This window comes from Rousettus aegyptiacus, unplaced genomic scaffold (assembly GCF_014176215.1).
Source record: "Rousettus aegyptiacus isolate mRouAeg1 unplaced genomic scaffold, mRouAeg1.p scaffold_m13_p_4, whole genome shotgun sequence".
Taxonomy (NCBI): Eukaryota; Metazoa; Chordata; class Mammalia; order Chiroptera; family Pteropodidae; genus Rousettus; species Rousettus aegyptiacus.
Genome location: NW_023416307.1, coordinates 20,586,745 through 20,613,379, shown reverse-complemented (window position 1 = coordinate 20,613,379; position 26,635 = coordinate 20,586,745). Strand labels below are relative to the sequence as shown.

General features: G+C 34.2%; 1 protein-coding gene across 2 annotated transcripts in view; it reads right to left on the bottom strand.

Moving 5' to 3' along the window:
- Positions 1-26,635, bottom strand: part of GMPS (guanine monophosphate synthase) — a 57,561-nt gene that overhangs the window by 12,299 nt on the left and 18,627 nt on the right. For both annotated transcript variants that reach the window (XM_016138703.2, XM_016138704.2), the window contains exons 2-10: positions 23,416-23,597; positions 20,545-20,659; positions 16,807-16,904; positions 14,854-14,957; positions 5,866-6,059; positions 5,443-5,608; positions 2,923-3,074; positions 2,245-2,418; positions 951-1,056 (exon numbers count right to left, since the gene is read on the bottom strand). In XM_016138703.2, coding sequence (XP_015994189.1) covers positions 951-1,056; positions 2,245-2,418; positions 2,923-3,074; positions 5,443-5,608; positions 5,866-6,059; positions 14,854-14,957; positions 16,807-16,904; positions 20,545-20,659; positions 23,416-23,597 — 1,291 coding nt within the window. The remainder of the gene's footprint in view (positions 1-950; positions 1,057-2,244; positions 2,419-2,922; positions 3,075-5,442; positions 5,609-5,865; positions 6,060-14,853; positions 14,958-16,806; positions 16,905-20,544; positions 20,660-23,415; positions 23,598-26,635) is intronic.

Genomic DNA, 26,635 nt, shown 5'->3' with positions numbered 1-26,635 from the left:
CAAATAGTGGTAATCAACACATGAGTGATACTCTGTAACACTGTTTTTGGTGGTAATATGGTAGTTAAGAGTACAAGCTCTGAAGTGAAATTTTTGGGGTTTGAGTCCTGGCTCGAAACCTCATCTGCATAACTTTTGGCAATGTAGCTTCTGTCCCTGAATCTCCTCATATGTAAAACCGAATAATAGTAGTTACTATTGTGAAGATCAAATAAGACAATATGTGTAAAATATTTAGCAGAATGCTTAGCACATACAAATCACTCAAGAAATGTGAACTATTACCGTTTTTTAATTTAATTAGACCATTCTCTCAATTTATCAACTAATGATGAGAGCTAGAAACAGGTGCAAGACTTGCTCAAACTCAAGAACTCATAATAAAAACAGGTTAAAACTCTCAGTCCTAACTTTAAACGAGTATCACCTCTAATTATTTTTCTACTTGACAGCAAACGACTACTTAAACTATTTTTTACTTGTTCATGAATTATTTACATACACCTTTGTGCAAAGATGTGGTTCATCCATTCAGACAAGTCAGCTATAAGAAAGGATTTCAGAGAATCAAGTTTTAACTCTGTTTTCCATGGAATACATCATGGTTATCATAGGAAAAAAATACAAATCCCAGCTTGACACTAAGAATTGTGTGGCAATGTTATTAAAATATGTCTATGTGTTGGTTTTCTTGTCTGATGGCAACATTATATGCCAGACTCAGAGGAATGGTGTCGTATTTAAATATAGATACAACAGGAAATGAGTAATAAAATGGAGTATATACAATAGGTACTAAAAAGAATTTGCTCATTCCCTCCCCATCCTTTCCTTTCTCTCAAGTTACATATTCTCTGAAATAAATTATTTCAAAATTATCTGAACTAACTTTTCTTCAACATGAAGGTCTAATGACAAATCAAAGAGAATACAATTCAAATTAGAATTACCTGGAAACGGATGTCTGGAAACTAACTCTTCTGGAAGTCCAAGTTCTCTGCCTAAAATTCTTACTTCATCTTTATGAAAATCTTTCAGAGGTTCTATCACTTTTCCCTACAGGGGGAAAAAGCCAGTTAATACAAACGAGTAACCAAAATGACATGGAAAACAAAGTAACCAATTATTGGCTTTTCATGTTGATTTTTTCTTTAGATTTAAAAATCATTTTCAAAACTTCAACCATCTCTGATATAGTTCTCATTAGAATACAAGGCAATTTTAAAATATTCTAGTGTTTCAAAATTAAAACTTTCCAAATGATACCATAAAGAATGTGAAAAGACAACCCACAGAAGGCAAATCATTATCTTATAATGGACTTATAATCAGAACATATAAAGAACACTTACAATAAAAGATAAATAAACCAACTGAAAAACAAGCAAAACATTTGAACTGATATTTCTCCAAAGAAGATGTACAAATGGCCACTAAGCACATGAAAAAATGTTCAACATCATTAGCTATCAGGGAAATGCAAATCGAAACCACAATAAGATACCACTACATATCCATTAAGATTCCCCAAATAAAGACAGATAATTCACACCCATTATCATAGCTACTATCACAACAACAAAAATAACAAGTATTGGCAAGGTGTGGAGAAGTGGACCCCTTGTGCAATGTTGGCGAGAAGGTACTGTGGTGTAGCCGTCATGGAAACATTAATGAAGTCCCTTGAAAAATTAAAAATAGAACTATCATATGACCCAGCAATCCTACTTCTTGGTACATATCCAAAAGAAATGAAAGCAGGGTCTCCAAGAGATATTTGGAAACCCATGTTCACAGTGGCACAGGTCACAACAGCCAAAAGGGGAAGCAATCGACAGGTCCATGACAGATAAATGGATAAACAAATGTGTACATACATACAAAAGAATATCATACGGCTTTAAACAGGAAAAAAATCTTGTCATATGCTACAACATGGATGAACCTTGAGGACCTATGCCGAGCGATATAAGACAGTCACAAAAAGACAAATATTGTATGATTTCACTTATATGAGGTATCTGGAGCAGTTAAATTTATAGAAACAGAAAGCAGAATGGTAGCTACCAGGGATGGGGAGAGGGGAAAAAGGGTATAGAGAGTTTCAGTTTTGCAAGATGTAAAGTTATAGAAATCTGTTTTACAATGATGCAAATACACTTAACACTACTGAGCTGTACACACTTAAAAACAGTTAAAGGAGGGAAGAAAAGAGCTTTATGGGAAAGTTCACAAAGATTTTACCTCTTCTCTCAACTTTCTGATAAGCTCTGTGTCGTTGTGATGCGTTTTGATGAGTTCAGCTTTGCTACTTGCAGCAAGGGATGCACTTTCGATTAGATCAGGGCGTAAAGTACCTTGGGCAAGGAAAACCTCCTCGGGTTTCAGGTTCATTTCTCCAATTACTTCATTGGCAATCTATAACCAACAGGAGTAAAACAGCTTTTTAAAAGATGAATCGTTAAAAAACACAGCAAAATTTTATATCAACTTTCAGCTAAATTCCTCAAAGTCCTTATGTGATACTGACAGTATGAAATCTACCAACTTCCAAAATAAATTCCTTTAAGAACATATGTTCTTGAAAGAACATGCTTTAACATCATTCAACAAAAATATGCATACATTCCCTTTGAGCCTAAAAACCAGTTACTGAAATACCCAAAAAACTAAAGTCGAATATAAACTAAAAATAACTATTCTTTGTTAAAATAATAAATAACCTGACAAAAGTATACATTTTTTAAAAATATGAAACAGTTCCTACTGGTGAGCATAATAACAATATAAAGTAAAACTCTCAGCCTAAAAAAATAAAAAAGGATCAAAATTAGCAAATTTGAGTTATTTGACATAATAAGAAAAAACGAATATGAAAATTCACACCAAAAATACTACACATTGAGGATATTAAAAAGGTACCTTAACAAAAGTATCCCCAATGATTTTTCTTTTCTCCTCAGGACTTGTAGTCATATTTAATGTTTTGCTAATTCTTTTTCGTGGGGTTCTGTCTTCATCTGATATTGGCAGAGTTGTCGTTCCATTATAGAAAGAATGAGCAGCATTTATCACTGGGGAAGAGATGAGGCATATGTTTTAAACTAATAGAAGATTTTTTAAAACTCATAATTACAAATACAGAAAGAAAACCTAGATGGATCCTTTGATCTCCTATTAATTTGTCCCAGAACTACCAATAAACAAACCTAGTTTAATAGAGTCCAGACACAGACACTCGTTTAAGTGTTCCTCCGCGAATTCTGTGACATTTAATGATCCAGGCTCGTGATATCATAAATTATGCTGGCTGCGCTCCCTCTATTCAGTGTCCCAACAGAGTAATAAACAAAAGCCACAGCAAGCATGGCCCCAAGGGAATCCAAAGCATGGCCCCAAGGGACCAAAGCTCTTAGAATTGCGCATTGCGGTCTCTTTAAAAATTGACATATATGAAAATATATTTAGTGGTCTTCGACTGTCCACATTTAAGGACAAGGTACTCAAAAACTGACTAACATCTCTATTTGGTAATAGGCTGAACAACTGATGGACTTCACTGTAAGATGACACAGCAGCTGCCTATTTCACTGGGGGACCACCAATGAATCTATAGGTCTGTCTCTTAAGCAGTTCAGTTACTCCAGAGACAATGCCTCCAGTCTCCCACCTATCAGCATGCTGGTAAGTTGAACAAAGGAAGTGTCTGGAAGAAGGGAGTCACCATTCAGATTTTTATTTAATACTACTGTTTTCGAAGTAAAATCTTACTTCCATCCTCAACTGTGCCTGGTATTGATATACCCAAGCCTAACCTTTTTGTTTAGCTTCTCTAGAGGATAAATCCAGTTTTCTGATGGGCAAGGATATCAGCAGTCTGTTCCTGTGTTGAGGAAAAGGATCTGCTTTCCACATTTTCAACCAATCCACATTAAACATTTTAGGGTCATCCAGAGAACCAAACCCCACAAGGAAGCCAACGCTTCCAACTCCTGAGCCTCCCCAGAAGTCTTGCTTTTCGCTGGCTTGCTCCCCTCACTCCCACTCCAAGATTTTAGAGTCCTCCACTTTACTCTCAGTTACCAGGGACAGATGCAGGTTTTCATGGGGTTGAAACTTTTATAATTTGAAGGCCCCTTAGTAGAAAAATAATAACAAATTAGGTATTTAAAAAATCTCCAGTTAAAACTAGGATGGCTAACACAAACTTAACTATACAAAGAAGGGATTACAAATCACATACACACTGGTGTACCTCATTTTATTGTACTTCACAGATGTTGCATTTTTTGCAAATTTGAAGGCAAGACCCTACACCAGCACAGAGATTACGACTCGCTTTATTGCAGTGGTCTGAAACCGAACCCACAATCTCTTTGAGGTATGCCTGTACCACTAAAACCTAACCTAAATGTATACCTACTTCAACTTTTTTTTCTTAGCCTAATCTCAAAATGCCCACAACCACACACCGCCCAACAGAGAGCCAGTTAAGAGTGGAAAAACCAAGTGAACTTAATTAATTATAAATTATCAAAATATCTTAATTGCATATTTCATAAAAATATATGACCATGTGAAGACGCTACTAGGATCCCTCCCAGGATTTTAGAAAAGGTGTGGCTAGTGAGGGGTTGTGAAAACTTAAACTTTATTAGTTTACCAGTGATAATTCACATTACCCGTATGCTTTCTACCTTCCGACATTTTGCTGAAACTATTAGACTGCTATCACCTCCTCTATTCTTTGTCCTCGTGGCATTATACTTGTTTTATGCCTGTATTATTATTACTCTAGTGACGTTTCAAAAGGAGAAAGAAATAGACTCATCTGCACTTCGTGTTTAACTACAAGCCTTCATTTTACATTCAACCTTTTGGCATCGATTTCAATTAATTCAATAATATATATAGTTTGCATCATTAAACTACCTACTTGATTTCACTATAACTACTGATTATATCTAGTTCTTAAAAACTGTAAGAGTTCCACAAATGTAAATGTAGTTAAGCACTAGTGGCACTAAAAAAAAAGTACTACAGACTCTTTCCTCTTCTCTGTATAGATCTGTTTGTAAAATAATCTCCACCTCTGTACCTGTCATAGGAAGGCTTGGATATTCTCGTGCATAAGTAATATTACAGGTAGGTAAAGGTAACTTACAAAGAGAGAATAAATAGAAGAGAACAGATTGATAGCTGGAAAATAATAAGTTACTGATCTATACATAGCATTAAAAGTAATCAATAGTTTTAAAATTTATACTGGGACCCCTCCTGAACTAGATGTAATTATAATATAAAAATAAAAAATATTTTCAACTGTGAACTTATTGGGAAAACTGTACTCGGTTAAGGAAATGTGCTCACTTAAACCATAAGGCTAGATTTGGCTAAGTAAGTCCTGACAAGCAAATTAACTTTTCTGGGATTCATCAATACCTTTGACCTGAATTCCAAGCTTTTTGAGGGCCTCTTCTACAGACTGGCTTTCTCGTTTTCTCATAAAGCCATTATCGATGTGCACAGCAATGACCTGATCTTGGTTCAAAGCACGATTCAGCAAAGCTGTGCAAACTGTTGAGTCCACCCCACCACTGAGTAAAACCTACAGGATGAAATGAAAAGAAAAATCAAATTCAGTACTATAAGCAAAAAGAAAATAAAAACTATCGGCTTAAATTGTTAACCTAAAAAACACTGTATCAAAGAAATGAATGGTAACTAAAAAAGCACTCTGCAACAGTACAACTCGCAAAGCATATGATCATCCATTCGACATTGAAGGGCTATGATGAGGAAGCCAGCTCTGAGTTCTAATATTATTGACATAAATTTTTAGACTTTCAGCTGTAAATTGCTTACCAAAACTTTTGATGTGCCTACTCTCTCTTTGATCTCTCGAATGCACTCAAGTTCTCTGTTCTGCACCGTAAAGGTTCCACTGCACCCAGCTATATCGTAGAGGAAGTTCTTCAGTATTACTTTCCCATTTTCTGTAAGGCCAACTTCAGGGTGGAACTGTGCTCCGTATAATTTTTTAGATTCATTTGCTATACCTTTATAAAGAAAATAACCACAAATTAAATTTTCATGTTGAAAAGTCTCAATTAGTACCTACGATAATTCCTCACAATTTTTTCCCCTATAAATGTGAACACTGATACAAATTAGTTGGATTTTTAGCAACAGCAAAAATAAAAATAAAAACTACTGCCATGATCTTTCTTTATGACGGTCTTCCCTTATGTAGCAATTAATGAAGTATACCACAGTGAAATAAGTTCTACAGAGATTATTTCATAGTACCTTCACTTCTCCATCCAGATTACTTCATATGTCTTGACTGTTTAATAAAATGATAACTCAATTTGGGTTCTTGGATAGACATGGCTTTCACATGCAATATGCAGCTACCAATTTTCTACATAACGACCTCATATATTAGACCAGTCAAAATATTCTTAGTGTTTCTTTCTTGAATACGATTAACCACAAATATAACTTCACTGACTTGACTAAATGTGTTTCTGACAATTACTGATTATCTATTAAGCAGCAGATGTTAAGCTTGATGTTTTATGTGTGCATGTTTATGGTTCTGAGATATCAAAAAACTTGCTTGGACTCACAGTTAAGTAGTTAAAACAGGCCTGGAAGGCTCCCATACTCAAACTCGTTCTATTATATCAGGGAACCTCACATTTACTTTACTTGGCTTCTAGGACATACACTCTCTTGGTTCACTTCTTATTTCACTGTCTGCTCCTTCTGAGTCTTCATTGGTTCCTCCTCATCTTATCCATAGCTACATACAGAAAATGAAAGCTGTCCAGTACTTAGCCCTTAAATGTCTTCTCTATACGTTGAGAGATCTCAAACTCTCATAACCTTAAATTCTACCCTTGTTGGTACACACCCAAATTTGTACCTTCGGCCCAGTTTTCTCCTCTTCAGTCCAGACTCATATATACAACTGTCTATTCATACCTTTATTTCAATGTTTAACAAGGCATCTTGAATTTAGTATGCAAACCCAAACTTCTGGATTTTTTCTCAGCAGGTAAACAGAAACTTCATGTTTCTGGTTGCTCAGGCTAAAAAACTTGGGAGTTAAGACATTATTTTTCTTTTTCTTCCCCACTCCACATGCAATACAACAGCAAATCTTTTATCTCTCCCTCTAAAATACATCAGAATCCAATCTAACTTCCGGTTTCCAGTCTGGCATATAAAAAGCGAGACGACACCTCTCTGTCCTAACAAGAAGTAAAAAGCTGACTACTGCCCTTGGAGAGACTGACAGGTGAATACAGAGAACCATGACTTACTAGAGCGGAAACCCATGAATGCAAACCTCCAGAGGAACCATTGCCAAAGTGGAGAAATCTGAACTGTAAATGATGAATTACTGAAGTCTCAATATGGACAAATTTGAGAGGTAAAAACTTCAGAAGGGCCGAGTCATTGGGGGACCCCCACATTTTGTGACTTTTATGTCCAGGAGCTCGATCAAGTTCTCACAGTGAATATTAGAGAAAAATCCCTTCATGTTTCCAGCAGGGAGAGGAGAAAAGGAACCAATTTGACATATACAGATCATTGTGTTCTTCTTAAATAGATCTTCTTCTAAGGTCTACTCTGAGGAGAAACTATATAATCAGCCTAACCTGCTAGGGTTTTAAAAGAGCCTAACTGACCTGGGAGAAGGGATATACCCAACTCCAGCCCATTCCAGTCATCCTGTCCCATCTAACAAGGAGGAAAAAAAATGAGGACTTCTAAAGTCCTCAGCCCAGGTGAAGAGGCTCCCTAAGAGACTGAGACCTACTCATAAGATTATAGAATACTACCCCCTACCCCTAGCATGTTACCATCATATATTAAGGCCTATTTTCAGCAGTTTCTTTTACCTAGTACATCATGTCTGGCTACTAAGAAAAAAATTACAAGACATACTAAAAGGCAAAACAGAATTCGAAGAGATAGAGCAAGCAACAGAACTAGACTCAGATATTACAGGAATGTTGCAATTATCGGATTTAGCATTTTAAAAAGCTATTATTAAGAAGCTAACAACTCTAATGGATAAAGTATAGAATGCAAAAACAGATGGGAAATGTAAACAGCAATAGAAATTCCAACGAAGGACCAAAAAGAAATGCCAAGATCAAAAACACTGTAATAGAATGTAGAATGTCTTTAATGGGCTTATTAGTAGAATGAACATGGATGAGAAAATAATCTCTGAGCTACAGAATATCTCAATAGAAATGGCCAAAACTGAAAATCAAGGAGAAAAAAAAAAAATACTCAAGAACTGTAGGACAAGTTAAAAAGACGTAAGACACATAATGGGAATTCCAGAAGAAAGAGACAAAAGAACAGAAATAATATTTAAAACAACGATAAATAAGAATTTCTCCAAATTAATGTCCAACACCATGCCACAGCTCCAGGAAGCTCAGAAAACACTGAGCATGATAAATACCAAACAAACAAACAAAAAACCACCCCACAGTTAGCCTTATCATTTTCAAACTACAGAAAAGCAAACATGAAGGAAAAACCTTGAAAGAAGCCAGAGGAAAATAACACCTTATATATAGAGCAAAGATAAGAATTACATCCAACTTCTCCTCAGAAACCATGGAAGCAGAAGAGAGGGGGGGTGAAATGTTGATAGAAATACATTCTCAAGTGCACATGAAACATTCTCCAGGATAATCATACGTAAGCCACAAAACAAGTCACAATAATTCTAAGAACACTAATATATTAAGCATCTTTTCCAACTACAACGATAAATTAGGAATCAATTCCAAGAAGAAAACTAGAAAATTCACAGATACATGTAGATTAAACAACATGATCCTGAAAAACCAATGAGTCAAAGAAATCAAGAGAGAAATTTTTAAAATCTTGAGAAAAATAAAAATGAAAACAACAACCAAAACTATGGGATGCAGCAAATGCAATGCTAAGAGGGAAGTTTACAGCAATTAACACCTACATTGAGAAAAAGTAAAGCTCTCAAATAAACAACCTACCTTGATACCTCAAGGAACTAGAAAAAGAACAAGTGAAGCCTAAAGTTACTAGGAGAATGGAAATTACAAAGATCAGAAGAAAAACAAATGGAAGAGAGACTAAAAATATAATTAAAAAGGCCAATTACTGTAAGAGCTAGTCTTCTGAAAGGACCAAGAAAAAAGAGAGTACTCAACTAAAATTTAAAATGAAAAAGGAGACATAACAACTGATACCAAGAAATACAAAAAAATCCTAAGAGACTAGTATAAACAGTTACACACCAACAAATTGGACAACCTAGAATAGATAAATTTCTAAATGAATCAAGAATAGAAATTTTGAAAAGTCCAATTATTAGTAAGGAGATTGAACTGGTAATCAAAACCTCCCATCGACCCACCCACCCCCTGCCCCAAAACCATATGGTTTCATTAGTGAATTCTACCAAACATTTAAAGAAGACTATCAATCCTTATCCAATCCTTCCCCCCACCAAAAAAAAAAAAAAAAAAACAGAAAATAAGGGAACACTTACAAACTCATTGCATAAGGTTACTACCCTTATATCAAAGCCAGACAAGGATACTGCAAGAAAAGAAAATTATAGGCCAATATCCCTGATAAACAGATGCAAAAATACTCAACAAAATATTAATAAACTGAATTCAACAATACATTAAAAGGATCATACACCATGATCAAGTGTGATTTATCTCAGAGATGTAAGGATGGGTCAATATATGCAAATCAATCAATGGGATACACCACATTAACAAAATAAAAGATAAAAATCATATGATCATCTCAATAGATGCAGAAAAAACATCAGACAAAATCCAACACTTGAAATCACAGTTAACAAATCACAGTTAATAATAAATGGTAAAAAGCTCAAAGTTTTTCTATGATCATAAAGAAGACAAGGATGCCTACTCTGGCCACTTTTATTCAACAGTACTGGAAGTCCTAGCCACAGCAATCAGGCAAGAAAAAGAAAAGTCTTCCAAAACTGAAAAGAAGGGAAACTGTCTCTATTTGCAAATGGCATATTATATACAACAAAGGAGCCAAGAATATATAATGGGGAAAGGATAGTCTTTTCAATAAATGATATTGGGAAAATGGACATGCCATGCAAAAAGAATAAAACTGGATCCCTATCTTAGACCATACACAAAATTCAACTCACAGTAGATTAAAGACTTGGACGTAAAACTTGAAATCATAAACAGCTAGAAGAAAACATAGAAAAAAAAATTTCATGACATTTGTCTTGACAATATTTTTTTGGATTTGACACCAAAAGCAAAGACAACAAAAACAAAAATAAACGAGAGACTAACTACATCCAACTCAAAGGTTCTGCAGAGCAAAGAAAACCAACAAAATGAAAAGACAACCTATGGAATGGGATAAAATGATTGCAAACAATATACCCAATGAGAGGTTAACATCCAAAATATACAAAGAATTCATATAAATCAAAGGCAAAAAAAAAAAAAACCCATTAAAAAATGGGCAAACGACCTGAATATCCATTTTTCCAAAGAAGAGCTACAAGTGGCCAACAGGTAGATAAAAAGGTGCTCAATATCACTAATCTTCAGGGAAATGCAAATCAAACCCACAGTGACATATCACACCACATCTGTTAGAATATTTATTCTCAAAAAGACAAGATAACAAATACTGGCAAAGATGCAGAGAAAAGGGAATCCTTGTACACTGTTCGGGGGAATATAAACTGTTATAGCCACCATGGAAATAGTATGGAGGTTCCACAAAAAAATTAAAAATAGAACTACTCTATAATCCAGCAATCCTACCTCTGGGTATATATCCAAAAGAAATGAAATCATCTCAAAGAGATCTATATGTTCACTGCAGCATTAATCACAATAGCAAAGACATGGAAACAAACTTAAGTGGCCACTGGTGGATGAATGGATAAAGAAAATGTGACACACACATTGGATTATTCAGCCTTCAATAGAAGAAAAAAATCCTGTCATTTGCAGCAATATAGATGAACTTAGAGTACATTATGCTAAATGAAATAACCCAAAGACAAATAAATACTGCATAGTATTGCTTCTATGTAGAATCTTAAAAAAATAAAAAATAAAAAGCCGAACTCAGAAAGAGAAAGCAGAAAGTGACTGCCAGGGGCTGGAGGCTGAGGGCTAAAAAAGGGTTGGTAAAAGGGTACGAACTTTCAGTTCTAAGACGAATAAAGTCTAAGAAGCTAATGTATAACATGGTAACTAGAGTTAACAACACTGTACTGGCTAACTGAAATTTGCTAAGAGAGTAGTACTTAAATGTGCAATATTGTGATTCCTAGAAAATAATTTGGTTTTCGTCCATAGTACCTGGTTCACAGCTCCAAATACCCTTGGAATTTCCTAAGTGATGAGAGCTTAAAGGTGTCTCTTACGTTAAAGTGACTTCTGAAATGCACGTAAGGATGTGAGACAACCATGTGATTGGGTTGAAACTTGAAACTTTCAGTCCTAGCCCCTTGACCTCCAGGGAGGGGTGAGGAGGATGGAGGTTGAATCAATCCCCAGTGGACAATGATTTAACCAATCATGCCTATGTAATGAAGCCTCCATAAAAACCAAAAAGCATGGGGTTCAGAAAGCTTCCAAGCTGGTGAACATGTGGAGATCTAGGGACAGTGTCTGGAGAGGGCATGAAAGCTCTGTGTACTTTCCCCACACCTTGCCTTATGCATCTCTTGCTTCTGGCTCTTCCTAGGTTATAACTAATAAATTGGTGATCTAGTAAGTAAAATGTTTCTTTGAGCTCTGTGAGTTGCTCTAGAAAATAATCGAACCAAAGTTTAGCGTTGTGGGAACCTCTAATTTATAGTCAGTTGGTCAGAAGTACAGGTAACAACCCAGAATTACAAATGGCATCTGAAGTTCAATCCACAGCCAATCCACAGCCAATCCATTAACCTAGGCTTGTAAATGGTAACAATCTTGTGTGACTGAGCCTCAATCTATAGAATCTATGCTATGTTTAGATAGTGTTAGAATTTAGTTGAATTCTCAGACACCTCGCTAGTGTACAAGAATCGCTTGCTGGTGTAGGAAACATACCCCCTCCCCCCACAATATACTCCCACATACATTGGGAATTATTCTGAGAACACCAAAAAAACAGCAAAACAGTGCTTGGAGGGAAACTTAAAGCTTAATTCATATATTAAAATAGAAGATTTAAAATCAATCATCTAGGCTTTCACTTCAGGAAATGAGAAAAAGTGGGGCAAATTAAATCCAAAGAAATAATAAAAATTAAAGCAGAAATCAATGAGGTCAAAAACAGGCAATCAGTGGAGGAAAGAAAATCAACAAAAGCCAAACCCCGTTCTTTTGGAAAGATCAATAAAATTAACAAGCCTCTAATCAGGCTAAATGGAAAAAAAAAAAAAAAAAAGGACACAAATTACTAATTTTAGAAATGAAAGAGGGAATATCATTACAGATTCCATGGACATTAAAGTTATAATAAAAGAATACTGCGAACAACTCTGTCCACAAATTTTATAACCTAGCTAATACGGACCAATTCTTTGAAAGACACAATTTACCAAAACTCTGACAAGAAGAAATAGATACTCTGAATAGGCCTAGGTTTATAAAAGAAATTACACAATCCTATCGATACATGCAGAAAAAGTATCTGAAAAAATCCAACACTCATTCATGATAAACATTCACTAAACTAAGACCAGAAGGGAACTTCTTCAACTTGTTTAAAAATTATCTTCTAAAAACATTCAACTAACATCATACTTAACAGTGAGAAACTTAAAATGTCCGTACTAAGGTCAGGAACAAGGCAAGGATGTTCCCTATCACTACTGCTTTTCAACATCGTACTAAAAGTCCTAGCTAATGCAAAAAGACAAGGAAATAAATAGCATACAAATTGGGAAAGACAAATAAACTGTATTTGTTCACAGGTGACATGATTATCTATACAAAAATTCCTGAAAAAAATCAACAAAAAAACTCCTAGAATAAGTGATTAGGTAGGGTAATGGAATACAGGTTAACACCAAAAGTTCATTGTGTTCCTATATACCATCAATGAACAAGTGGAAATTGATATTTAAAATGTCATTAACATTAGCACCCTGAAAAAAAAAAATGAAATACTTAGGTATAAATCTAACAAAATATGTAGAAGATCTCTATGAGAATCCAATCACTCCTGACCCCTCCCATCTCTGCCACACTGTTCCTTACACCACTCTTTCCTGATTATCACCACAGGTTCCTCGCTTCTTCTACATTTGACCTTCTTTTCTCCTCACTGTAGCCAGATTAATCCTCAAATTAGAGTACATCTCTCCTTTATTCAAAATCCCACCTCACTATGAGTAAAGACATTTTCATAATGGCCTCAAGGGTACTGTGCTCTGGTACCCAACAATCTCTCTGGCCTCAACTTCTACCACTCTCCCCTGTGTTTACTCCACTCCAACCATGTAGTCTCCTTGCTGTTCAACCATGGTCACATCTCAGAAACTGTGTACTGCTCTTTCCTTCTCCCTCAAATATCCAGAAGAGTCAGTACTTACTTCCTTAATGTCTAATGTCATCTTAAGGAACTACTCTCCCTGAATATCTGATACAAAACATTAACGACCCTAGTTACACAAACTCTACAACCCTCCTCTCTTCCCCTATTTCTCCAATGTACTTAATAAATACTGACATCTGATATATTCTGTATTTGTTTGTATACTGTCTGTCCCATCCCTTCCTCCAACCAGGATGTTATACAAAGATTTTGTCCATTTTGTTCATTACTGTATCCTTGGCACCTAAAACTGTGCCTGACACACAGTAGGTACTCAAATATTTGTTGAATGAATAAAAATACATAGGCCATCCACCACTGTTAATCTTTTATATGAAGTCAGAATATTTCAATATGAAAATCACTCTTGATCATTCTCATGCTAATATATAAGTCTGTGAAGTAACTGACAGATTACTCAATTCGGTTTACTCATGACAAATCTTTTTCTCAATTTGTTATTTACATACAGCATTTCAAACAAAAAGAACTTTATTGATAAACCCACTTTTTTCTTCTACTGATTTCTAGGACCAATGGTGATTATTTATGTTACAGTTTATTCACGTAAGCAAATGTTTATAAACTGTCAGAAAATTGATTCCTCTTCCTCCAAAAAGGAGAGATCAAAAATGATTTTAGAGCGCAGAATGGCAAACTTTCTACAGAGAGCTAGACAGTAAAAATTTTAGGCTCTGTGAAACACAGTCTCCCTCTTTTATTATAACCCTTTAATGTAAAAATTGTTTTTAGTTCCTGGACATACAAAAACAGGCTACTGGCTAGATTTGATCCACAGGTAATTATTTGCCTACCCTGGTTCAAAGAAATGTCCTGAGTGCTTAGTCTAGTATTTTATAGACACCCAAGAAACATGACTATGTACACCTAAGAAAGGCACTTAAAAAGGCAATAATGAATATAGCATGTTAGAAAGATGGACAATTCTCAAATTTTTCCTGAGCTGTAAAAGTATAGCTGCTATGTTTTATGTCTGAAAAACTTATGTTAGGATAAATATTTTTTAAAATACTTCAGAGCAAACTAGTACGTGACTTCTAGATAATCCTTCTAATATTAAATTTCCTTCGCAAATTAATGGTTAATCCTATGACATTTATATCTTTTAAAAAAATAAGAAAAATCAAAAACAGTACTTCATACAGAAACATATTCTTAAACTCTTTAGATAAATTTTTAAAAATGAAATCTGAATTTCACCTGCCACGATGTTCCCAGAACGCGCCACAGCCTTGAATCCATCGGCTACTTTGTCTACACTATCTCCATGGGTAAGCAAAACAATTTCTTCTTTCTGAAGGCCCCTAAACATACAAAAAGCAAAACACAACACACAAATACCTTAATTACAGACATGATTAAGAGGTTCTTTTGCTTGACTTTATTCAGCTTTGAGATATAACTGACATATAACATTGTGTAAGTTTAAGCTATACAACATGATGATGTGATTGTGTGTGTGTGTGTGTGTGTGTATACATACATATCTCAATAAGGTTAATTAACATACCCATCATTTCACATAGTTAACCATTTTGTGTCTGGTGAGAACATTAAAGATTGCTATACGCATTCCCGAATGTTTATTATAGCAGTACTCAAAATAGCCAAGATACAGAAACAACCCAAATGCCCATCGACAAATGAAAGGATAAAAAAGATGTGGTACATATACAGTATGGAATATTATTTGGCCATGAGAAAGGAAGATATCCTCCCATTTGCAACAACATGGATGAACCTTGAGCACATTATGCTAAGTGAGATAAGTCAGAGAAAGACAAGGACTGCATAATATCACTTATATATAGAATCTAAAACAGTTAAACCTATAAAACAGTGAAATAGTGGTTCCAAGGGACTGGGACATGGGGGACAGGGTGGGTAAGAGTAATGGTGCTTAAGGGTATAAACGTAGTAAGCCACAGGATCTAATGTACAGTAGTATAGTGAATATAGACAATAATATTATACTCTATGTAATGTGATAAATAGCATTATATCAGTATTCATATTACAGTATATAAATGTTTAAAGTAATATGTTGTATACCATAAATTTATACCTATTACACATCAGATTTACTCAATTTAAAAAAAATTCTGATCTGTCCAATTTGGAGAGAACTACTCATTAAGAATTAATTTAGGTACAAATCAATGGACTCTTTAAAGATTTATGTTAATAAAATAAACTTATAATTAGCACAGTTAAAAGAAATGATAATAAAAACTACAAGTGTTCGTTAACTGACATCAGCCTACATTTTACAGATGTAATGCAATTAGAGGGAAATGTGGTTTTAAAATAAAAATTCAGGTCATAAAGAAGCAAGTAAGTAATCAATAGTCCATCAAAATGGGCTTTACCAAAAACACAGAAAAATCCCAAAAAGGAAACAAGTGACTAAAATATAAGTTTTCTGGTCTTTCAGAAAACTGAATGAAAACTCAGTGATTTTTTTTTTTTTGTAAAGCAGAAGATAAATAATTCTAGGAAGTCAGTGAACAGCTCATTCACTAACTTTTACATAAATTAAAGCTATAGCACCTAATCTACTAACATGCAGCAATAAAATCAATCAATACATTCACCATAATAAAAAAGATAGTAATTCCAAGTATTCTCAATGTAGAAAAGTGAGAAAAAAGGAAACAACACATATTAAGTAGAAAAAAGGAAACAACACATATTAAGTAATAAGTCCAATAAATGGTACCTTGCTAAATACCCAGTAAGAATGTGGTGAGGGAAAAGTATACAAATGCATTTGGCAATGCAGGGCAGTTTAAAACGGTTTCCATTTGCTGTATCTGGCACATTCATGTTTAGAACCACATTCCACCAAAGAGTGAAAAGGGAAAACTGCAAATGTTGGCATTATAACATACAATCCCACGTAGGTGTCCAAAACTGCAGAGGTGCTTTTAAATTATGTTACAAGTGCTTTCCTTATGCTCAGTTAGCATCACCACCAAACTCTGCTGTCTTGACACCCAATTGGAAGACAAATAAAATACTATGACAATTATATCTTTGGCCAGTGGCCTAAATTTTGTCTTAAGGAGTCTGGAATCTCCAATTTTGAAGCATATAATCCCAACTTTAGTTACTCTACTACCATTCTTATTCATCTAAAAATATCTATAATACCTGAACAACGAGCATGTGTTATCCACACTAATACTGAAGACTCCATCTTCTCTAACACTTGTTTTGTGCACAGTACCTCCAAATACTTTATTCATCATCTGTTCAAAGAAAAAATAAATTGATGTAAACATAAATTAAAAGAAAATTATCCATTCTCTTATGCTAATTCAATGATTTATATTTCTTGTTTTCAGGATATGAATAAAATTTGCTTCTATATACTCAGTAAACCTTGTGTACCTCTGCCTCCCCTAATTTGCAGTTCTTATTTAGACAACAGCTGAATGATCAAGATAACCAATGCTGTTGGAACGCTACACAATTTAAAAGTCCATAAAGTCTTAATTAAAGACTTTTTTTTTAAGCCAATGGCTTGCAGTAAAGTTTAAAGCTATCTCACCTGTTGAGGCAGCTTTCACACTTATTTTTGGTTCCACACTATGTTACTTAAGGTTGAAAGTGCAAGGAATTGAACAATCAGCTAAGTGTGTGTTTGTGGGAGGAGGGGATAACTTTCTGATAATAAAACGATTTGGCATCTTACTAAATTTTTGTTTTATTATTCTATTTTGGCTTAAAGAGGGAAATAACAAAATTCAAGAAAAGTGTCACCTCTCGTGGGAAGAGAGAAGAATGTGAAGAAAAATATAAAGGAGGTGGGGTTAAATCGGTAACAGAAATGAAAGGAGAAGGATGCAAATAATTTTTTCTTCTAAAGCAAAGAATTATTTTTCCTTCTTTCTTCCTAATTAATTAATAGGAATTAACAGGAAGAATTAAAAGGAAATAATTAGAAAGGCTCTGACAAGAGCATCTAGTTAATGGGAAAATACAGTACATAAGATGTTGAACTTACTAAAATTTCAGGATGCCATGGAGGACAAAGGTACACACTAGAGACCTTAGGTGCTTAAACTACCCAAAGAATAGTCACTAAGAAGTGGCAGTTCTTTACTAACAGCATATTAGCTAGATGGTATCATCTAGATCAATATTTTATGAAAAAAGACAATTTCTGCCCAAAAGACCATCATTAGCCTATTCCATTATCCTACTACGAAAGCTAGGATGGCATAAAGGTAAAATTTTCTGCACATTTAACATGAGCAGGCCTGGCTCTGGCTACCACAAGATCCCTACTGAATGACAGAAAAATTTAGCCTCACAATTACATAGAGAACATAATGGAGAAACAGTCAGCCAAGATCACTTAAATTAAGGAAGCATTTTCCAGACCTATTTAACTATAAGTGGGTGCTTATAAAAAAAATCCTGAGACTCTTCCTTACAGAATGTTATCATGCCTCTCAATATACTAAAAACCATTTAACTTATTATAAGTTGCACTATATAATTAATATTGACTACTGTGGCAAGGGAGATCAATAAATTATGTAAATATATTATATTCTGAGGCAAAGGTACATTTAAAAAGTCAGCCAATTCCTAACATTTAACTTGATCAAGATGTAGGCTCTAAGAAAATATATTCGTTAGAATACTAAGTGGGAAAATCTAAAAATAAGTTATTACCCAAGTCAAATTCATAATTACCATTTGGCTTTTCAGAGAACATTAACAGGAGAAAAAGAGCCTTATACTCTAAAAATCCTTGTCTGCCTAAAGAAAATATCCATTATTGTAAATTCAGTACTTTGTACTTCACATAATTTTTAGTGATCAGTATTTCCTCTAAATCAAAGTGGTAACCATAACAAACAATTTGCAAAAAATGAAATCTTGCTAAAGGTGTTTTATAGACCAGCGATTTTTAACATCCTGCTTTTATATAAGAAATAAAAATAAAAATATTTGCATTCTTATGTGAACATTGATTTATATTTTTTCCCTTCACTGAGAGCTCCAGAGTCAGCTACAAGAAAATACACTGGTCTGTTCACTTTCTACTTTTTTCAGCTTCCCTTTGTGCAATAGTCACATTAAAGCACAGTAGTTTCAACCAGATTGTTATTTTTAAATGACTCTGTTTTGCCCATTTACAAAAATTTAAATTATCCTCAATCCAAAGACTTAAAACAACTCAATCATTGGGAGAAAAAATACAAAATCTTTATTATTAAGCCTGTAATGTAATTTAATGTTAAGAAATTAAAAATTAACAGCTACTTTTCAATAATCAAATAGAGAGGACCAGAATATAATGAGGAAATTAATAAGCTGATATTTTAATTAACACCAATTCCATTTTGGTCCATTAAGATCTCACAATTATATTAATTCCACTTGTACTGTGTCTGTCATCCCTTCCAAACAGGGGGCACAGGGAAAAATGTCAAGACAATTCACAAACAAGTGAATCCACAGTCACTATATTTATTTGGTTATTCTTATCATAGCAGAAAATTCTGAGTTAAAAAAAAAAAAAGAATTACATTGCTTCTGACATTAGAAAAGGCAAAATATTATAAAATGTCAATTAATAATGTTATGTTACTTAAGGAAGACTTTCTCAGTTAACTCAATTTTCAGATGATCTGGTTAAATAAGACACACTATCAAAAATTATCTCAACTAGAAAGTCATTTTGCTTATAACCACCAAGGACAATGTTTCTTAGATGTATTTATGTGAATTCCCAACTCCTTAGTAAACAGATCTTACTAAATAAATCATTATTTGACAAGTGAGAATTCAGCATGTAACTAGCTCAGTGTTATCTTTCTATCACCTTATCCAATAATCACATCCTACTTCTTTGGTAAACCTATGCTACTTAAAAATAAAGTAAGCAAAAGAGGTATTAAAACAGTCAAAATGGGTTTCTAAACATTCAACTCACAGAAGAATAGCTTATCTCAAGACCACAACTAGTTATCTATTTATTCTTGCTTTTGATACAACTCCAAAGTACAAATAATTATTAATTAGCATTACAGTGGAGACACCTGTAGACACCATCATAACCACATGATCAAAATTAACATCATTTGTCATGGCACAAATCAACATCATGTGTCTCCTAATGAGATGCTGAGAAGACCACAGCATCACTTTTGTGGTACTCCTGCCAAAAATATATGACCTGGATGTAACAATGAGGAAACATAAACCAAAATTGAGAGATACACTAAAAAATAACTAGAATGTACTTTAAAAAACAAACAAAAAAAAACTGTCTAGGTCATGAAAGAGAAAGAAAGACTGAGGAATGTGTCCAAACTAAAGGAGCCTAAAAAGTCAAGACAAGGAAATAGAATGCATAGTCCTGGACTGGATCCAGGACTTGCAAGGGATGTTAATGAGACGATGAATTATGAATAGAACCTATAGATTAGATGCCAACACTGAATCAACGTTGACTTTGTGATTTTAATAGCTGTACTGTGATTATGTAGGAAAGAGTCCTAGTACTTAGGAAATACAAAAAGTAAAAGGACATGTCTTATTTTCAAATGCTTAAAAATGTCAACAATTGGGAAATTAAGAAGTATACAGAAGCTCTGTGTACTATTTCTGCTACCTTTATGTATATTTGAATGTTTGAGTTGTTTGTTTTAATGGAGTGTTTTGTTGTATGTGGAAATATATTACTTTTCTGGAAATAGATTCTCACTCATATTAGTTTTGCTATACTTAGAGTAGCAACTCATAAACAGTTATAATATGTACAAATTACCTCAAACAACTAAATATCTTAAATACTCTAAATATCAGTAAGATAGGTGTCCCAAACAAAATAAAATTAAGTCAATTCTTAAGTCAAATTCACTGATGTACCTGCATGCCATAGCAAATTCCAAGAACAGGCTTGCCAATAGTGAATATTGCTGGATCAAACCAGGGAGCATCTTCTGCATATACAGAATTAGGTCCTCCAGAGATGATAATAGCACTGTGGATTTAAGGAAGAAGAGTCAGTGAAGAACCTCTGATTTCTAATTTTTATACAAACTCTACAGATTCCAAGATTTTATATTTTCAGTATATTACAGAATATCAAGATTCTATCACAGCTAATTAATATCTTCCCACACAGCTTAATTATTCTACTTTATTACAATGTGTGGAAGTATCAATTCAACATTCACTTGTTAATAAGCACAAACTTCCAAATATATAAATACCAATGTTTTTATTGATGAAGGTTAGCAATGAATTTGTTTTCTTTTCCTCATCAAGAGGAGGTAAGAGAATTCTAAAGGGAGATGGAAAAAATATAGGTCCTTCAGAAAGTCAAGGAGTAAAAAGCAGGTCACAAAAGGACAACTGAAGGTATCATGAAGGGTCCTGGATGACTCAGGGTAAAATACTCTACAACAAAAAATAGTGAAATGTGAAAAATTACCTAATTTTGCTTGTTTAAAACCTGCCCAACACCCCCTACACAGTTTTACCTGATACTCATATGCCCCATAGGCCCTGCTCCCAGAACCCATGTCAATATTACAATTTTGCTATGTTACAATTTACAGAGGATTCTATGGCTTAACTTGGAAGCTGCAAACTGAGGCCTATGTTCCTCACCTGGCCACTGATATATCTAATTTGACCCTCTGCATTCACTCAAAAAAACTTAGAACATCTTAATACTATTATGAATTTTACATAAAAATTCAAATTCCTGGATTTTCTTTAGGAAAGGAAGGGGAAAAAAATCTGGCAACACTGAGCCATCACTCTCAGAACATGGCTACAAATAATTGGAATCACAGAGACGTGCACCACTATAGGCCTTAGGTTCCACTTATATAATACAGACATGCTTATGCCCTTTACTCAATTTAAAGTACCCTCAGGCTCATTTAAGCATGAGTTTGTAGGAATCCTGATCTATCTATATTTCTAAAGGAAAATGCATCCCAAGATCCAACCAAAATCTACTTACAAAATTAGATTACAACTCACTTTATAATTAGTGGCTGCCTGCCATGTAAAAATATACAAACTAAAACATTCAGAACAATAATATAACAAAGATCAAATTCATAAAAATTACTCAGCAAGCTAAGGCATTTTTATATGATAAACATTAACATCTTTTAAACTAACAACTTTAAAGGGTTGTGGGGTTAGCCCTAAGGGTAGCTATGTAACCTGCCTAGCTCCTAGCTCCCTAAAAATGCAGAAACTAAAATTCGATAAAACATACTTAATAATCATGACCTCTAGAATTTCAGTATGCTGTATATAGTTTTGTAAAGGCTAATAACCACCATGGGACTGCCCAGCATCCCTCATTAACCTGATAAGCAACTCAAGGCTATAAGATTCTTAATACTGGAAAAGGCAAGTCTTAGTCAAGGATAAAACTCAAGCAGTACTTAAACCAATTATGAAAATTCTTATCTTAATAAGTCTTGAGAAGAGCTAATCACTCATTCTGAGTCTTCTATTTCTATTATTTTGAAACTAACTTGCAATTACAAGGTCAATAAGCGTTAAACTATTCCAGACGCAAATTTTTTGTTATCAGGAAGATCAAGGTTCTAAAAACAGGTAGATTTAAGATGTCTCTTATGTCATAAAACTAACGTTTATTCTAGAAAAATGGTGTTCAAATAGACATCTCAACAGAGAGGACTATAGTAATAAAAGCCACAATGCTATAGTTCCTATTCTCCTACAAAGAAAAGCTCTAGGCACAAGTAGGGCCCAGGAACTGTTTACAATCAGGTGATTAAACACACACACAAACACACACACACACACACACACACACACACACACCCCCAATTAGACCTCTATTGCCAAGTATTTGTCCACCCTATTTTAAAATAATTATCTGGAATAGTTTGCTAGGGATTTTTGTTGGTTTGTTTTCGATGGGAGGAATGAAGAAGCTTGGATTTGACAGAGAGCCATTCAGATTTCTCACAAAAGTTTTTTGATTCTCCTAAAACTGGTTCTCGCTGGCATGTGGAGACAAGTGACTTGATGAACTCAAGCCTCTCATCTTCCTCTAAAAGTCCAGTTTAAAAAAGATAGCTGTTTTAATCTGTATCCTAGGACTAGAACAGAGTTAAATTTGCTTATCTGACTTCCCATTCACTCTATTTCACAATCACAGGATAACATATACATGTTATAGTCTTTAACAAAGACATTAATTCCATGAGAAAACGTATAGTACTAACTATAAATAGTTGTTAAAGGAAAAAACTATATACAAGTTGGTTATCGTTTTGACTATTCTAAGAGTACAAGCTGTGGCATTAGCCCTTATATTGGGCTTACAAAATCTTATTTTAGAATTAGTTTCTTGGGATAGGAAGCAAAAGAGACTTGCTGTACACAGAATTCTCATTTAGGAATTCCAGTCACTAAATAGTCCTTCGATCAAATGTTCTGGGATTAGTGAATGAATGAATGACCAAAATAGCCATGTTTTAGTCTGACCCAGAAAGCCTATACAACATAACATTCAAATTATAAGTTTTTATAACTGTGCAATCAAAATTAAGGTAATTTTTTTAACTGAAAAACAAATTGTTCCTTTAAATTTTTAAAAATCAGAACTATGGGAAATTTCTTGTAAAACCATTCCATGTCTTATATTCATAAAAAAATGCAGTGCCCAAGCAAAATAATAATAAAATATCCCACAATGTAAACTCAATCTCCTCAGAAAAATGAAAGTGAAAAGTCTACCGGAATCCTTGCTCTTTTATAGCAAACGCTGGTGTTTCCAAGGGGAAGATTTCAGACTGCACGAACAGCTCCCGCACTCTCCGGTCAATGACTTTCCCGTACTGCGCACCAGCATCCAGAATGACAACAGCTCCTTCGTAGCGGTGACAGCCATCCTTCAGGTCTCCTCCAGCATTCTCCAGCTGCGAAGATTAATACAAATATCCTAATTATGAAAAGTCGAGCTACTTTAAAAAGCAACAGTCACTGTCAGCCAAAACACACAGAAACAAAAACTGTTAGGACTTTCTTAGCTGCCAATTAAAAACGCTTCTTTTAAAGTGAAGATTTTATACATATCCATGTACCAGCATACATAAACTTTAATAAAAGCTACCATTTGACGACGCGATACAGTCACTTTACATATAATGCATCTTATGTGCATTATCTAATACTATGGTAAGCACCAACCCAGTTGCACCAAAATAGTCCTGGTTTATGCCTGTTATACTGGCATTATTACTAATAGTGCCTCTTTCAAATCTCAAAAGCATCCCATTTGGATCATAAATTATATGGTCACCTTATCTAATATTCACGACATTCCTATGAGGGATATACTGATGAGAAACTGTAAAGTTTGCTGTCAAAGCATAAGCATTTCCAAATTTACTTTATTAGAATTCTTTGTATTAACTGAGTAAAATGATATATATAGAATCTAACTCATAAAACTAAAATTTTATTTTTGTTAAATTTATCTGGGTGACATTGGTTGATAACAGTATATAGGTTCCGAGTGTACAATTCTGTAATACGTCATCTGTATATTGCATTGAGTGTTCACCACCCAAAGTCAAATCTCCTCCTGTCACCACGTTTGACCCTCTTCACTCTTTTCTACCTCCTCACCTCCTTTCCCTCTGGCAACCACTAAACTGTTGTCTGTGTCTATGAGTTTTTGTTTGTTGCTTTCAGTTTTGTATACCATATGAGTGAAATCATGTGGTTCTCGACTTTTTCCATCCAACTTATTTCACTTAGCATATTCTTAAGATCCATCCATGTTGTCACAAATGGCAGTATTTCATCTTTTCTCATGGCTAAGCAATATTCCATTGTATACATGTACCACATCATCTTTATCCAATCATCTATCGAAGGACATTTTGGTTGTTTCCGTGTCTTGACCACTGTGAAAATCCTGTAATTAACATACAGGTATATGTTTTTCAAAATAAATGTTTTTAAATTGGGGGGGTGGGGGGGAGGTGCGGTCTAGATACCCAGACAGTGATTGCTGGATTACATGGTAATTCTATTCTTAATTTTTTTTGAGAAACTTCCATACTGTTTTCCATAACGACTGTACCAATTTACATTCCCACCAGCAATATATGAAGGGTTCCTTTTTCCCCACGACCTTTCTGACATCTGTTATTGTCTTGTTGATGATAGCCATTCAAACAGGTGTGAGGTGGTCTCTCATTGTGGTTCTGATTTGCATTTTGCTAATAGCTAGTGAAGGTGAACATCCTTCCATGTGTCTGTTGGCCATTTGTACGTCTTGGGAGAAGTGTCTGTTCAGGTCCTCTACTCATTTTTAAATGGATTGGTTTTTTGTTGTTGATTTTATGAGTTCTTTATATATTTTGGATATTGGCCTATAATCAGAGGTATTCTTTGCAAATAACAATCTTCTTCCATTCAGTTGATTGCCTATTTGCTTTGTTGATGGTTTCTTCTGCTGTGCAAAACTTTTTAGTTTGCCTTTACTTTTATGTCTTTACTGCCCTTGTGTTTGAGGTCAAATTCATAAAATCCTAAGACCACGGTCCATGAGTTTATTACTCATGTTTTCATCTATGCATTTTATTGTTTTAGGTCTTATATTTAGGTCTTTGATCCATTTTGAGTTAATTTTTATGTATGGCATGTGGCTTTCCAATTTTCCCAGCACCATTTATTGAAGAGGATTTTTCTTGTCTCCATTGTATGCTTTTGCATCCATTGTCAAAAATTATTTGTCCATATATAAGTGGGTGTGTTTCTGGGTTCTCAGTTCCATTCCATTGGTCTGTGTGTGTTTTTCTGCCAATACCATGCTGTTTTGATTATTGTTGCTTTGTAGTATAATCTGAAGTCAAGGAGTCTGATACTTCTAGCCTTGTTCTTTTTTCTCAGTATTGCTCGGGCTATTTGGGGTCTTTTGTGGTTCTATACAAATCTGATTTTTTGTTCAATTTCTTTAAAAAGTGTCATTGGGATTTTGACAGCAATTGCATTAAATCTGTATATTGCTTTGGGTAATACGGCCATTTTAACTATGTTGATTCTTGCAATCCATGAACACAGGCTATCTTTCCATTTCCTTGTGTATTCTTCAACTTATTTTAATAAGGTCTTATAGGTTTCAGTTTATAAGTCTTTCGCATTCTTTAAGTTTATTCCTAACACTATTCTTTTTTGTTGCAAATGCAAAGGAACTATTTTTTTTTTATTTTTTTTTCTGGTTTTTCATTGTTGGTATATAGGAATGCAATAGATTTTTGTACACTGACATTGTATACTGCAACTTTACTGTATTTGTTTATTGTTTCTCATAGTTTTTTGGCAGAGTCTTTAGGGTTTTCTATATAAAGAATTATGTCTGCAAAAAGTGACAATCGGACTTCTTAATTTCCAGTTTGGATGTCTTTTATTTCTTTCTCTTGCCTGATTACTCTGAATAGGACTTCCAGTAATATGTTGAATAACAACATTAAAACTTTTTAAAGCTTTTAAAATCTTATCTCTGTCAAGTGTACACTGATGACAGTTTTCTGAAAAGCAATTTGGAAAAAAGTAAAATTTTTAACTATGTATGCTGAAATATTTACCTGGAACTGGCTTCATAATAATGCAAGAGTATGGATGAAACAAGAGTGTCTATTTACTAAAATCATTAAACCTGGGTGAGAGGTACACTGTGTTCATTTTAGTGTAGTCTCTATGATGTTTTGGATATTCTACTTTTAAAAAAAGCTTTAAAAATGTGTCTGTACCCTAGAAATCCACTTGGAGGAAGCATATATAATGTGGTCCCATTTTTAAATATTTTGTGTAAAAGTGAAAGAATGTTTGTGTACATATATGAAAACAAAAGTATGGACTGATATACACCAAAATATCAACTGAAGTTTTATGAGTGATAGAACTACAGGTGATCTTAAGTTTGTTTCTTTATACTCTTCAATAT